At 38.9% G+C, this 16,649-nt stretch overlaps 1 protein-coding gene across 2 annotated transcripts in view; it reads right to left on the bottom strand.

Annotated features, from left to right (window-relative positions):
- Positions 1–16,649, bottom strand: part of CLASP2 (cytoplasmic linker associated protein 2) — a 181,653-nt gene that overhangs the window by 68,425 nt on the left and 96,579 nt on the right. For both annotated transcript variants that reach the window (XM_007447690.1, XM_007447689.1), the window contains one exon: positions 1,338–1,361. In XM_007447690.1, the coding sequence (XP_007447752.1) occupies positions 1,338–1,361 (24 nt within the window). The remainder of the gene's footprint in view (positions 1–1,337; positions 1,362–16,649) is intronic.

Here is a 16,649-nt window from a genome sequence, read left to right as displayed (position 1 = left end):
TGCGTGTGTATAGATTTTTTTTTTTTAAACAGGATTAAATATCAGTGAGAGTAACACATCACATAATGCAGGTGATTCCTCAAATAGGCTGATGTTTCTGACCCAAAAAAGAAAACATTTTGATCTGGAATGTGAGAATAATTTGTTTTTAAAGGATCTAGAATCTCAGTGTTAGAAGTGATATTGAATGGTTTGAAATATAGAAACTATCTCTTGGTTAGGTTTTCTTTCATTTAATAATTTCTTAAATTTATGAAATACATTAAACACACACAGAAGCACAGAGACTAATTATAAGTAACACTCATGTACCCAACCCAAGATTAAATAAATCTTCCATTTCATCAGAATGGAAGATATACCGATTTCAGAGTTTATGTAATAATTGACAGAAAAACATAGTTTTCCATTTTCCCTAGATCTCATACTGTGACTTACAGATTCAGGATCTTCTTACAAGTTCTTATAAAAAAGCTTAAGTTCTTAGATAACATTATGGTATCTGAGGAAGTGAAGGGCAAGTATGGATAATACACAGTCTAGTGTTAGACAAAAATACCATACAGATAAAAATTACCATACTGGGTCAAGCAACTAAAGATAAACTAAATACTGAAATTAAAAAGGCATAGCTCAGGGCTTCCCTGGTGGTGCAGTGGTTGAGTCCACCTGCCGATGCAGGGGACACGGGTTCGTGCCCCGGTCAGGGAAGATCCCACATCCCGCGGAGCGGCTAGGCCCGTGAGCCATGGCCGCTGAGCCTGCGCGTCCGGAGCCTGTGCTCCGCAACGGGAGAGGCCACAACAGTGAGAGGCCTGCGTACCGCAAAAAAAAAGCATAGCTCAAAGTAAGTTCAATTTTGATTAAATGTTAATTTAAAACTCACTCTCTGAAAGACAGCATCTGTGACTTGCATTTCATTTTCATAAATAACCATATGAATCTGTAAAATATGTCATTTGTCTCTCTCTGTATCAGAGTTATTAAACTACAGAGCTGAATCAAGTGACTTATGAGATTCCTTTCCCTTCTTCTGAATCTAATATTTCAGAGAAAGACTTAAGAAATCAAGAATATTCTAAGAGCTCAGGTAAAAAAAATTAAGAAAATTGATTTAACTTATAACAAACAGTAACCTAGTATTTGAGTAAACTGAGAAACCCAAAATGGATATGTCTAACCCAAAATTCAATCAGAGAATTACGCAGCCATTTTCATATTAAGAGTGCTGCCAAATAAGCAGCCTATTTGCAGAACTTAAGAGAATGAACAAAGGTATCATGTAGAATCCAAGAGCCATAAAATTTTTTAGGTGAATTAGAAAAGGAAGTTCTTACCATCCATCTTGTCAGAAGTATCCTCTGATGAAAGAGCAAGCAAAGAACAGAACAAAACTTAGTATATTAGAAAAGGATTTTATAACCCCTGGAAAACATTATTTTTAAGAACACAGAATTCATACCACACACGTATATATGAAGCTTGTTTTCAACTAAAACATACTAGGAGATTAAACAAGACGAGGTTTCTTTGTGAGATAAAAATACCAAAAAATATATATATATATATATAGAATTGAATTGACAATAAGTCTGATTTTCACTAGCCTAAATAAGTTAGAGAAGCCCATGTCCCAACCTTGGACCCCTGCACCATCAGACAAACCCTTTGCTTGGGTCTGCTGAGTTTCTCGTAATCTAAGAGTCACCTTGCCCTGCTTTCTCTTTTCCTCTATAGGCTAGAGCACACCCCCAAATTCTACTCTAAATTTAGCTGTCTCATCATTATCCTCTGTCTACTGCATTGCTGCTTCCTCACCCCATCCTTTCTTAGTACTTTCAGTCCCTTTAAGACCTGAAATATGGATAAATCTAACAACTAAATTTCTCTACCCCGCTACTTTGAGGTGCCCCAATAGAGAAAATTACAAAACCAAGAAGTCATGCATACTGGCACTACTAGAAACTGGGGTAATTATCAGGCTTGGCCTTTAGTGACTGTGCAGAAAAGTGTTAATAAACCAGGCCTGATACTCTTAAGAAGAGTCTAGTTACAGGGCTAGCCCTTAGCTGGCCTTTGGGAATTTAGTTTTGGATCCTAATTTTATCAATGATGAGGTTGTTTTGTGTGTTTGAGTGTTGGGGACGGGGTATTGAACTCCTGCTATTCCAACTTGCCTGAACGGTTTTTGCAGACAATGTGATTTATGGGGAATAACTGTTATCTTTTTGGGAGTACGGAATTCTGGTAATTGTGGCTGGTTGTGCAGCAGAGTGCTTGCATAATGACCGCCCTTTTACCCTCACCCTGGACTCTGAGTCTTAAGGAAGCTTCTCTGGACAGAAACACTATGCACATGTTCTACACTCATTGCTGGAGGAAGGAGCATGTTCTGTGCAGCCTGTCATTTTCGCCTCTGGGAAGGATAACTCTGAAAGCCTGTGCCTGGACTCCTCCAGACTACCGGATGAGTCTTTTTCCCTTGCTGATCCTGCTGTGTGTCCTTTTGCTATAATAAACCTCAGCCATGAGTACAGCTAACAGTCCAGTGAGTTCTCTGGTGAGTTTCTCAATGTATGGGTGGTTGCAGGAAGCCCGGAAGAGAGCCCCTCCTCTTGTGCCTCCTCAACTGCTATTCCAAACCTCAAGCCACCTTTCAGACACCCTGACTCTGACTCCTCAAACATGAAGACAGAGCTACCTCCCCATTACATGGCTCTTAATGCTCACCTGCCCAAAATATATCTGAATCTACCTCCTTCATTTCTTTCCCTTCTACCTCAGTGAAACTGATGACCCTTCCACATCCAAGGCTAACTCCCCAGCTCTTCTCTATACATCCTATTCCTTATGTCTCTCATAAGAACTTTGACCGTAAACAATTTCCTTTCATTCTTCCATTTTTTACTTTTCCTTCTCCACTGACTCTACCATCTTAGTATGCAAACATATTCAACTCCCTCAATTTTAAAAAACAAGAAGTTCATTAACCTTTAACAACGGATAATTCCTACAATCTTCTTTCATCTCTTCTCAACCGCTAAGCATAGGAATAATTTATACAGATTCTCCTTCCAACTTCTTCCTCAATCAACTGAAATCTGACTTCTCTCCACATGACTCCAACTGAAAACATTTATTTTCTTTTTCATTTAAGCAATCCCACACACCTAGTTGTTGAGAACAAATATTCATAAATATGCATAGATATATCAAGGTTTCCTTAACAGAAATTCCTGTCTCCCATCATACCAAGCTTCCTCTTCAGGATAAAGTTTTCAAGGGTAAACCTCAAAACACTCATCACAGCCCTGTTGCCAAAGGATTCAGCACTTCAGTGGATGAAAAATCCTGTGGCAACTGCTTTAAGTAATGTATTGAGTTTAATATTGAAAGATTACAGTATCTTAATTACAGAAGATTACAGTAAGAACAATCCTCCAATGACTTCCAAATCTAATCTCAAGCACAGATCTCTCTCCTGAGTTCTCTACCACTGTATGTAATTCTTTCATATACTACTATGCCTCTGAACACTTCCAGTTTGATGTCTCAGGGATTTCAAACTCAAAATGCATAAAACTCAACGAGCTTTTAGCTGCTCATCCTTTAGCAACCTACCAATAGACTGAGAGACTCTTTCAATATAAAAGCACATATCTCTGGATCCATAAATGTTCAGCCATGATAAACAAGGCTCAAAGAGAAGAAAACAAAGAATACACAAGTCACATCTGTGTAAGAAAGTTGAGGAAGGTGGGGGAAGGGGGTTTAGAAAGAAAAAGGAAGGAAGGAAGGAAGGGGGGAGGGGCAGAGGGAGGGAGGGAGGGAAGAAAAAGAAAAAAAGACATAGAAATGGAAAGAATGAGAAAATCTATTCTCTAAGCCCTGGAGAGAGGCACAGACAAGTATCTCATTGTGCCTGAGTATGAACCTGGGCCAGATGAAGAAAAGAGGATAGAGGGACACCTTTCCCTTCTGTAAAGAAGCAAACATGCCATTCAAACCTTAAAGAACCAAAAGAAACAAATTAAGCAATCTCATGGCACTATTATGACTTTCTTATGAAAAAAAAAAATTGCTGCTGGGAATTTCCTGGCAGTCCAGTGGTTAGGACTCTGCGCTTTCAGCCGAGGGCTTGGGTTCAATCCTTGGTTGGGGAACTAAGATCCCACAAGCTGCGTGGCGCATTCAAAAATTAAAAAAAAAGAAATGCTGCAAATGGCTTTCGAGTTCATATTAAAACATTTCAAATTCAGTATTTTCTTCTGGTACTAAAAAATAATGGATACTAAATATAATGTTTTATTCTTAATACTCAGGATGAATGTTTTATTTCTATTTGTTTTCCATTTTCCCCACTTAAAAAAATTAATGTATAATTCATGTACCATAAAATTTACTCTTTCATAGTATACAATTCAGTGTTTTTAATATATTCACAAGACTTAATAACCCTCATAAATATTTAATTCCAGAACATTTTCATCACCCCAAAAAGAAATCTTATACCCATTGATGTCATTCCCTATTTTCCCATCTCCCAACCCCTGGCAACAACTAATTTACTTTCTGTTTCTGTGGATTCACATATTCTAGGCATTTCATGTAAATGGAATCATACAGTATGTGGCTGTTTGTGTCTAACTTTATAATGCTTTCGAGTTCCACCCCTCTTAGAGCATGCGTTAGTATTTCACTTTTATGTAATGTGCTCCTTTTTATGGCTGAGTAATATTCTGCTTCATTGTATGCACATACCTCCCTAACCATTCACCAGCTGATGGACATTTGGGTTGTTTTCACTTTGGGGCTGTTATGAATAATGTTGCTATGAACATTCATTTGTGTACATGTTTTAATGAGAACATATGTTTCACATGTCTTGGGTATACAGCTAGGAGTGGAACCACTGGGTCACATGCTAACTCTATGTTTCACTTTTTGAGAAACTGCCAAACTGTTCACATAGTGCCTCCACTTACATTCCAGGAGCAGTGTATGAGGGTTTCAATTTCTCCATATCCTCACCAGCATTTGTTATTGTCCATTCTTTGGATAACAGCCTAGTGGGTGTGAAGAGGTATCTCATTGTGCTTTTGATTTGCACTTCCCTAATGTCTAAGGACATTGAGCATCTTTTCATGTGCTTTTACTGGCAATTTGTATATTGTCTTTAAAGAAATATGTATTCAAATCCTTTGCTTATTTTTAAATAGAATTGCCTTTTTGTTACTGAGTTATGAGTTCTTTATATACTTGAGATGTTAAGTCCCTAATCAGATATGTGATTTGCAAATGTTTTCTCTCATTTTGTGTTGTATTTTCACTTTCTTGATGGTGCCCTCTGAAGCACAATGTTTTTAATTTTGATGAAGTCCAATTTATCTAGCTTTTCTTTGGTTGCTTGTGTTTGGTGTAGTATCTAAGAAAACACTGCATCGTTCAAGGTTATGAAGATTTACACCTGTGTTTTCTTCTAAGCATTTTATAGTTTTAGCTCACACATTTGGGTTTGTTTGTTTGTTTTTTTTTTTGCGGTACGCGGGCCTCTCACTGTTGTGGCCTCTCCCGTTATGGAGCACAGGCTCCGGACGCGCAGGCTCAGCAGCCATGGCTCACGGGCCCAGCTGCTCCATGGCATGTGGGATCTTCCCGGACCGGGGCACGAACCCATGTCCCCTGCATCGGCAGGCGGACTCTCAACCACTGCACCACCAGGGAAGCCCTACATTTGGGTTTTTAATCCATTTTGAGTTAATTTTTTGGATATGATATGAGGTCCAAATTCATTCCTTGGCCCCTGGCTATTGAGTTGTTCCAGCAACATTTGCTGAAAAGAATTCTTGCCTACTGCATGGTCTTGGCACCCTTGTTGGAAATCAACTGACCATAGATAGACGGATTATTTCTGGACTCTCAATTCTATTACATTGGTGTGTATGTCTATCTTTATGCCAGTACCACACAGACTTGATTACTGTAGCTTTGAAGTAAATTTTGAAATTGGGAAGTGTGAGTACACCAAGTTCGGTCTTCTTTTTCAAGATCGTTTCATCTATTCCGGAAACTTTGCTTTGTCATTTGGATTTTAGGAGCAGTTTGTCAATTTCTATAAAAAGGCAGCTGGACTTTTGATAGGGATTGCATTGAATCTGTACGTCAATTTCCCATCTTAATATTAAGTCTTTAAATAACCTGTGTGTCTTTCCATTTATTTAGAGCTTTAAATTCTTCTAACAATGTGTTGTAGTTTTTAGTGCACAAGTGTGAAATAAAACATATATATGCGCCCAATTCCTGGCAGAGAGCTCCTAAAACCCTTGTAATTTCTCAAGTGGTAAGAGCACTTGGAGTACCTTTTTCTCTAATATTTGCTCCTTGACCCTGGTACCTGACAGAGCTCCTAAATCCCTTTGAATTTCCTGGGTGATAGGACTGTCCTTTGTTCTAATAAGGCATTTCCTGGTGGTCTCCTCGACAGCCTCAGGATGGGGGATGGTCACCAGAAAGATGAAACCATGATTAAAAGCTTGGAACTTTCAGCCCCATCCTCCATCCTCTTGGGAAGAGTTGTGAGGCTGGAGACTAAGTTAATGATCAATTATGACTATGTGATGAAGCCTGCATAAAAATGCCAAAAGCACAAGACTCAGAGAGTTTCTGGGTTGGTGAACACACCCATATGCTGGGAGGGTGGCACACTGCAACTCCACAGAGAAAGAAGCTCTTGGGCTTGAGACCCTTCCAGACCTCGCCCCCTGTATCTCTTCATCTGGCTTTTCATTCATACCCTTTAATATCCTTTGTAATAAACCAGTAATCTAGTAAGTAGACTGTTTTCCCAAGATCTGTGAGCCACTCTAGCAAGTTAATTTAACTCAAGGAGGGGGCAAGGGAACCTGTGACTTAGAGCCAGTTGGTCAGAAGCACAGGTAACAACCTGGACTTGCAATTGATGTCTGAGGTGGGGGTAAGTGGGGGCGGGGGTCGTAACAGACTAAGCCCTTAACCTGTAAGGTCTGTGTTAACTATGGTTAGGGCCACAACTGAATTGAATTTTAGGACATCTAGGTGTTGTCTAAGAATTGCTTGATGCAAAAATCCCACACATCTGGTGTCAGCAATATTATGAGTGTAAGAGTAAAGGAGAAACATAAGAGTGGTTCATCCTAGAGAAGTCTTACACTTCTTTTGTTCTGTTGATTCCTATGTACAATGTATTATTCTTTTTGAGGCTACTGTAATTGGAATTGCTTTTTAACTTTATTTTCAGATTGTTCATTGCTAGCATTTTTTTAAAAAGTTTTATTATTTTCTTTCTGACTCCATCAACTATCTTTATTTTATTTTATTTTTCTTATACAGCCAGTTCTTATTAGTTATCTTATACATATTGGTGTATATATGTCAATCCCAATCTCCCAACTCATCCCATCACCACCACGACCCCCGTCCCCCGCTTTCCCCTTGGTGTCCATACGTTTGTTCTCTACATCTGTGTCTCTCTTTCTACCTTGCAAACCGATTCATTTGTACCATTTTTCTAGATTCCACATATATGAGTTTGTATACAATATTTGTTTTTCTCTTTCTGACTTACTTCACTCTGCATGAAAGTCTCTAGGTCCAACCACGTCTCTACAAATGACCCAATTTTGTGCCATTTTATGGCCGAGTAATATTCCACTGTATATATAGACCACATCTTCTTTACCCATTTGTCTGTCAATGGGCATTTAGGTTGCTTCCATGATCTGGCTATTGTAAGCAGTGCTGCAGCGAACACTGGGGCGCATGTGTCTTTTTGAATTATGGTTTTCTCAGGGTATATGCCCAGTAGTAGGATTGCTGGGTCATATGGTAATTCTATTTATAGTTTTTTAAGGAACCTCCATACTGTTCTCCATAGTGGCTGTATCAATTTACACTCCCACCAACAGTGCAAAAGGGTTCCCTTTTCTCCAGACCCTCTCCAGCATTTGCTGTTTGTAGATTTTCTGATGATGCCCATTCTAACTGCTGTGAGGTGATACCTCATTGTAGTTTTGATTTGCACTTTATCTAATGATTAGTGATGTTGAGCAGCTTTTCATGTGCCTCTTGGCCATTTGTATGTCTTGTATGGAGAAATGCCTATTTAGGTCTTCTACCCATTTTCTGATTGGGCTGTTTGTTTTCTTAATATTGAGGTGCATGAGCTGTTTATATATTTTGGAGATTAATCCTTTGTCCACTGATTTATTTGCAAATATTTTCTCCCATTTTGAGGGTTGTCTTTTCGTCTTATTTATACTTTCCTTTGCTGTGGAAAAGCTTTTAAATTTCATTAGGTCCCATTTGTCTTGTTTTTTTTTTTTGCGGTACATGGGCCTCTCACTGTTGTGGCCTCTCCCGTTGCAGAGCACAGGCTCTGGACGTGCAGGCTCAGCAGCCATGGCTCACAGGCCCAGCCGCTCTGCAGCATGTGGGGTCTTCCCAGACCGGGGCATGAACCCGTGTCCCCTGCATCGGCAGGCGGACTCTCAACCACTGCGCCACCAGGGAAGCCCTATTTTTCTTTTTTATTTCCATTTCTCTAGGAGGTGGGTCAAAAAGGACTCTGATGTGATTTATGTCATAGAGTGTTCTGCGTATATTTTCCTCTAAGAGTTTTATACTGTCTGGTATTACATTTAGGTCTTTAATCCATTTTGAGTTTATTTTTGTGTATGGTGTTAGGGAGTGTTCTAATTTCATTCTTTTATATGCAGCTGTCCAGTTTTCCCAGCACCACTTACTGAAGAGACTGTCTTTTCTCCACTGTATATCCTTGCCTCCTTTGTCATAGATTAGTTGACCATAGGTGCATGGGTTTATCTCTGGGCTTTCTAATCCTGCTCCATTGATCTATATTTGTTTTTGTGCCAGTACCATATTGTCTTGATGACTGTAGCTTTGTAGTATAGTCTGAAGTCAGGGAGTCTGATACCTCTAGCTCCGTTTTTTTCCCTCAAGATTGTTTTGCCTATTTGGGGTCTTTTGTGTCTCCATACAAATTTTAAGATTTTTTGTTCTAGTTCTGCAAAAAATGCCATTGGTAATTTGATAGGGATTGCACTGAATCTATAGATTGCTTTGGGTAGTATAGTCATTTTCACAATACTGATTCTTCCAACCCAAGAACATGGTATATCTCTCCATGTGTTTGCATCATTTTTGATATCTTTCATCAGTGTCTTATAGTTTTCTGGGTACAGGTCTTTTACCTCCTTAGGTAAGTTTATTCCTAGGTATTTTATTCTTTTTGTTGCAGTGGTGAATGCGATTGTTTCCTTAATTTCTCTTTTGATTTTCGTTGTTAGAGTACAGGAATGCAAGAGATTTCTCTGTGTTAATTTTGTATCCGGCAACTTTACAAAATTCATTGGTTACCTCTAGTAGTTTTCTGGTGGCACCTTCAGGATTCTCTATGTATAGTATCATGTCATGTCATCTGCAAACAGTGACAGTTTTACTTCTTCTTTTCCGATTTGGATTCCTTTTATTACTTTTTATTCTCTGATTGCCGTGGCTAGGACTTCCAAAACTATGCTGAATAAGAGTGGTGAGAGTGGATATCTTTGTCTTGCTCCTGATCTTAGAGGAAATGCTTTCAGTTTTTCACCATTGAGAATGATGTTTGCTGTGGGTTTGTCATATACGGACGGCCTTTATTATGTTGAGGTAGGTTCCCTCTATGCCCTCTTTCTAGAGAGCTTTTATCATAAATGGGTGTTAAACTTTGTCAAAAGCTTTTTCTCCATCTATTGAGATGATCATATAGTTTCTATTCTTCAATTTGTTAACATGGTGTATCACATTGATTGAGTTGCATACATTGAAGAATCCTTGCATCCCTGGGATAAATCCCACTTGATCATGGTGTATGATCCTTTTAATGTGCTGTTGGATTCTGTTTGCGAGTATTTTGTTGAGGACTTTTGAATCTATATTCATCAGTGATATTGGCCTGTAGTTTTCTTTTTTTGTGACATCTTTCTCTGGTTTTGGTATCAGGGTGATGGTGGCCTCGTAGAGTGAGTTTGGGAGTGTTCCTTCCTCTGCAATTTTTTGGAAGAGTTTGAGAAGGATGGGTGTTACCTCTCCTCTAAATGTTTCACAGAATTCACCTGTGAAGCCAACTGGTCCTGGACTTTTGTTTGTTAGAAGATTTAAAATCACAGTTTCAATTTCATTACTTGTGATTGGTCTGTTCATATTTTCTATTTCTTCCTTGTTCAGTCTTGGAAGGTTATGCCTTTCTAAGAATTTGTCCATTTCTTCCAGGTTGTCCATTTGATTGGCATAGAGTTGCTTGTAGCAGTCTCTTATGATGCTTTGTATTCCTCCAGTGTCTGCTGTATCTTCTCCTTTTTCATTTCTAATATTATTGATTTGAGTCCTCTCCCTCTTCTTCTTGATGAGTCTGGCTAAAGGTTTATCAGTCCTGTTTATCTTCTCAAAGAACCAGCTTTTAGTTTTATTGATCTTTGTTATTGTTTTCTTTGTTTCTATTTCATTTATTTCTGCTCTGATCTTGATTTCTTTCCTTCTAATAACTTTGTATTTTGTTTGTTCTTCTTTCTCTAGTTCCTTTAGGGGGTAAGGTTAGATTGTTTATTTGAGATTTTTCTTGTTTCTTGAGGTAGGACTGTATTGCTATAAACATCCAATAGGTTTTGGATCGTCATGTTTTCGTTGTCATTTGTCTCTAGGTATTTTTTGATTTCCTCTTTGATTTCTTCAGGGATCTCTTGGTTATTTAGTATTGTTTAGCCTCCATGTGTTTTGTGTTTTTTACATTTTTTTAACTGTAATTTATTTCTTCTCTCATAGCATTGTGGTTGGAAGAGATGCTTGATATGATTTCAATTTTCTTAAATTTACCGAGGCTTGATTTGTGCCCCAAGATGTGAACTATCCTGGAGAATGTCCTGTGTACACTTGAGAAGAAAGTGTAATCTGCTGTTTTCAGATGGAATGTCCTATAAATATCTATTAAATCTATCTGGTCTATTGTGTCATTTAAAGCTTGTGTTTCCTTATTAATTTTCTGTTTGGATGATCTGTCCATTGGTGTAAGTGAGGTTTTAAAAGTCCCCCACTACTATTGTGTTACTGTCGATTTCCTCTTTTATAGCTGTTAGCCTTTGCCTTATATATTGAGATGTGCCTATGTTGGGTTCATATATAATTGTTATATCTTCTTCTTGGATTCATCCCTTGATCATTATGTAGTATCTTTCCTTGTCTCTTGTAACAGTCTTTATTTTAAAGTCTATTTTATCTGATATGAGTATTACTACTCCAGCATTCTTTTGTTTACCATTTGCATGGAATATCTTTCTTCATCCCCTCACTTTCAGTCTGTTTGTGTCCCTAGGTCTGAAGTGGGTCTCTTTTAGACAGCATATATATGGGTCTTGTTTTTGTATCCATGTCTTTTGGTTGGAGCATTTAATCCATTCACATTTAAGGTAATTATTTTTTTTTTTTTTTTTTTTTTTCCTTGCGCTACGCGGGCCTCTCACTGTTGTGGCCTCTCCCATTTGCGGAGCACAGGCTCCGGACGCGCAGGCTCAGCGGCCATGGCTCACGGGCCCAGCCGCTCCGCGGCATGTGGGATCTTCCCGAAACGGGGCACGAACCCGCGTCTCCTGCATCGGCAGGCGGACTCTCAAGCACTGCGCCACCAGGGAAGCCCTTAAGGTAATTATTGATATGTATGTTCCTATTACCATTTTCTTAATTGTTTTTGGGTTTGTTTTTGTAGGTCCTTTTCTTCTCTTGTGTTTCTCACTTTGAGAAGCTCCTTTAGCATTTGCTGTAGAGCTGGTTTGGTGGTGCTGAATCCTCTTAGCTTTTGCTTGTGTAAAGCTTTTGATTTCTCTGTCAAATCTGAATGAGATCTTTGTCAGGTAGAGTAATCTTGCTTGTAGGTTCTTCCCTTTCATCACTTTAAATATATCGTGTCACTCCCTTCTGGCTTGTAGAGTTTCTGCTGAGGAAGCAGCTGTTAACCTTATGGGAGTTCCCTTGTATGTTAATTGTTGTTTTTCCCTGCTTGCCTTTAATAATTTTTCTTTGTCTTTAATTTTTGTCAATTTGATTACTATGTGTCTTGGCATGTTTCTCCTTGAGTTTCTCCTGCCTGGGACTCTCTGCACTTCCTAGACTTGGGTGGTTATTTCCTTTCCCATGTTAGGGAAGTTTTCGACTATAATCTCTTCAAACATTTTCTCAGGTCCCTTTTTTCTCTCTTCTCCTTCTGGGACCCCTAAAATGTGAATGTTGGTGCATTAAATATTGTCCCAGTATCTTAGGCTGTCTTCATTTCTTTTGATTCTTTTTTCTTATTCTGGTCCATGCCAGTAAATTCCACCATTCTTCCTTACAGGTCACTTATCCATTCTTCTGCCTCAGTTATTCTGCTATTGATTCCTTCTAGTATATTTTTCATTTCAGTTATTGTATTATCTCTGTTTGTTTGTTCTTTAATTCTTCTAGGCGTTTGTTCTTTAATTTTTCTAGGTCTTTGTTAAACATTTCTTGCATCTTCTCGATCTTTGCCTGCATTCTTTTTCCGAGGTCCTGGATCATCTTCGTTATCATTATTCTGAATTCTTTTTCTGGAAGGTTGCCTATCTCCACTTCATTTAATTGTTTTTCAGGGATTTTATCTTGTTCCTTCATCTGGTTCATAGTCCTCTGCCTTTTCATTTTGTTTATCTTTCTGTGAATGTGGTTTTCATTCCACAGGCTGCAGGACTGTAGTTCTTCTTGCTTCTGCTGTGGGCCCTCTGGTGGATAAGGCTATCTAAGAGGCTTGTGCAAGCTTCCTGATGGGAGGGACTGGTGGTGGGTAGAGCTGGGTGTTGCTCTGGTAGGCAGAGCTCAGTAAAACTTTAATCTGCTTGTCTGCTGATGGGTGGGGCTGAGTTCCCTCCCTGTTGGTTGTTTGGCCTGAGATGACCCAGCACTGGAGGCTAAAGGCTCTTTGGTGGGGCTAACGGCAGACTTCAGGAGGGCTCATGCCAAAGAGTACTTCCCAGAACTTCTGCTTCCAGTGTCCTTGTCCCTGCAGTGAGCCACAGCCACCCCTCGCCTCTGCAGGAGACCCCACAACACTAGCAGCTAGGTCTGGTTAAGTCTCCCATGTGGTCACTGCTCCTTCCCCCGGATCCTGATGCATACACTACTTTGTGTGTGCCCTCCAAGAGTGGAGTCTCTGTTTCCCCCAGTCCTGTCAAAGTCCTGCAATCAAATCCCACTAGCTTTCAAAGTCTGTTTCTCGGGGAATTCCTCCTCCCTTTGCCAGACCTCCAGGTTGGGAAGGCTGACTTGGGGCTGAGAACCTTCACTCCAGTGGGTGGACTTCTGTGGTATAGTTGTTCTCCAGTTTGTGAGTCAACCACCAAGTGGTTATGAGATTTGATTTTATTGTGATTGTGCCCTTCCTACCATCTCATTGTGGCTTCTCCTTTGTCTTTGGATGTGGGGTATCTTTTTTGGTGAGTTCCAGTGTCTTCCTGTTGATGACTGTTCAGCAGTTATTTGTGATTCCGGTGCTCTCACAAGAAGGAGTGAGCACACGTCCTTCTACTCCATCATCTTCTATTTATTTATTTTATTTATTTTTGGCTGCGTCGGGTCTTAGTTGTGGCACATGGGATCTTCATTGAGGCATGTGGGATCTTTTGTTGTGGTGCACGGGCATCTCTCTAGTTGTGCCACATGGGATCTTCATTGAGGCATGTGGTTCTTTCATTGTGGTGTGCTGGCTTCTCTCTAGTTGTGGCATGCAGGTTTTCTCTTCTCTAGTTGTGGCGTGCAGGCTCCAGGGTGAGTGGGCTCTGTAATTGTGGCACGCGGGCTTAGTTGCCCCACAGCATGTGGGATCTTAGTTCCCTGACGAGGGATTGAACTGGTGTCCCCTGCGTTGTAAGGCAGATTCTATACCACTGGACTACTAGGGCAGTCCCTCATTGCTAGCATTTAGAAATACAATTGATTTTTGTATATTGATCTTATCTTCGGTAACTCTGCTGAACTATTAATAAGCTCTAATCGTTTTTTTGTGAATTTCCTAGGATTTTCTATATGTAAGACCATGTTTTCTACAAATAGTTTCAGTTCTTTTCCAATATGGATACCTTTTATTTCTTTTTCTGGCCTAACTGACCTGGCTAGAACTTCCATGATAATGCTGTTAGGAAGGGCGAGAGTGGAAATCCTTATCTTGTTCCTGATTTTGGGGGAAGCATCCAGTCTTTCATCATGATATATATACTACCTGTGGATTTTTCACAGATGTTCTTTATCATGTTCAGAAAGTTCCCTTCTATACTAGTTTGTTGAGTATTTTTATCATGAAAGGGTGTTGGAATTTGTCAAATGCCTGTTCTGCATCTACTAAGATGATCATGTGATTTTTGTCCTTTATTTTACTATATGGTATATTACATTGATTAGTTTTCATATATTGAGATAATAATGCATTTCCAGGAAGGTAATGTTTCTACCACAGAAAAGTTTTATGAAAATTTAAAAGCACTAATCAACCCATTGTTGACATCTTGGTAAACATCTCTGTCCAGTCCTATATATAAGAATGTTCATGAGTATTATTCATAATAATAAAAAAACAGGAAACAACCAAGATGCCCACTAACAGTAGAACAGAAAACTAAATTGTGATATATTCATACAATAGAATAGAATATATTCATACAATTCATACAATAGAATATTGTACATAGAAATATAAATAAATGAACTTTAGCTACACGCAACAACATAGATGAATCTTAACAAAAAAACAAACAAAAAAACCCATCTTTGTCCAGTCTTTCATTTATGTATAATTTTATACAAAATAATGAAAGTATCACACATTGCTTGGTAGGCCATATCATTTGATCCTTGCTAAAAATATGACTTGTTGGGGCTTCCCTGGTGGCGCAGTGGTTAAGAATCCACCTGCCAATGCAGGAGACATGGGTTTGACCCCTGGTCCAGGAAGATCCTACATGCCATGGAGCAACTAAGCCCGTGCACCACAACTACTGAGCCTGAGCTCTAGAACCCTCGAGCCACAACTACTGAGCCCACGTGCCACAACTACTGAAGCCCGAATGCTCTAAGGCCACTGTGCCACAGCCACTGAGCCCGCACGCAGCAGCAAAGACCCAATGCAGCCAAAAATAAATAAAATTTTTTTAAAAATATGACTTGTCAATGGCTGCATAGTATCTGTAAGGATATACCATAACTTAATCACTCCCTCTTTGTTACACATCAAGGTTGAAGCTAATACATCTATTTTTAGGAACATAATGAATATTCCTTTTATTTCTTGGCATAATTATCTATAAACATTGAATTACTGGCTCAAAACTCTCAACATTTAAAAAAGCTTCATGGGTATTATTAAAATGCCACTCAGATAAAGTACTCCATGATTACTTCACACCAGCACTTTTAAACACATTCTTTATGAATAGTAGGCACTAACCTTAACTTTCTTGCTGCATTTACCGGTCTTTCAGTTTGCATTTGTTTGATCACAGTGGAGGTCCAACATCTGTTTAGGGGTTTTGGGGGCAATTTTGAAATATGCTTTTCTTGATATATGTAAAATTTTCTTCTATAAAAATAAGCTCATCTATTTCTCATAGACTTATAAAACTTGTTGACATTTTAGCTTTTTTTGTAGTATTGGCAAAATTTTTTTCCCTTTTAATTTTCAGTCACTTGATTTTATATTTTCACACTTAAGATTTCGATCCTAAGGGATTTTCCCTCATGGTTTTCTGGCTCTTTATGCTTAGAAATTTCTTCTCCAATCTGAGATTAGATGAATACTCAACTACTATGTTTTTGTCAAGATGCTTTATATTTTTGTTCAACTTCTTAGTAATCTGGAATAAATTTTTATATGGTATGAAACATGGTTCTAACTTAATTTTGTACCAAATTGAAAGCCATATGTCTAAACACCATTTACTGTATAATTTATGCTTTCCTCATTAAATGCAGCTATGCCACCTTTATTATGTACCACATTCACACCTAGAATCTCTGCACTTCCTATTGTGTTCCAATGATCTGCCTGCCTAGTGTTCCCTGAGTACTACCCAAGAGAAAGAAAAATGAAGCACAAAACAGAGATAAATAATATGGATAACCAATCTCAAATTTTTAAGGTTGATGGATATAAAAAACAAACTCTGAATAGCTTTGGGAATATATGTTTAAGCTTTTTTTTTTTTAAACATCTTTATTGGAGTATAATTGCTTTACAATGGTGTGTTACTTTCTACTGTATAACAAAGTGAATCAGCTATACGCATACGTATATCTTCATATCCGCTCCCTCCTGCATCTCCCTCTCACCCTCCTTATCCCACCCCTCTAGGTGGTCACAAAGCACCGAGCTGATCTCCCTGTGCTATGCGGCTGCTTCCCACTAGCTATCTGTTTTACATTTGGTAGTGTATATATGTCCATGTTATTCTCTTACTTCGTCCCAGCTTACCCTTCCCTCTCCCTGTGTCCTCAAGCCCATTCTCTACGTCTGTGTCTTTATTCCTGTCCTGCCCCTAGGTTCATCAGGACCATTTTTTTTT

The sequence above is a fragment of the Lipotes vexillifer genome, unplaced genomic scaffold (assembly GCF_000442215.2).
Source record: "Lipotes vexillifer unplaced genomic scaffold, Lipotes_vexillifer_v1.1 scaffold73, whole genome shotgun sequence".
NCBI classification, from domain to species: Eukaryota; Metazoa; Chordata; class Mammalia; order Artiodactyla; family Lipotidae; genus Lipotes; species Lipotes vexillifer.
The sequence above is the reverse complement of the archived record's forward strand: the minus strand, read 5'-3'. Positions and strand labels throughout refer to the sequence as shown.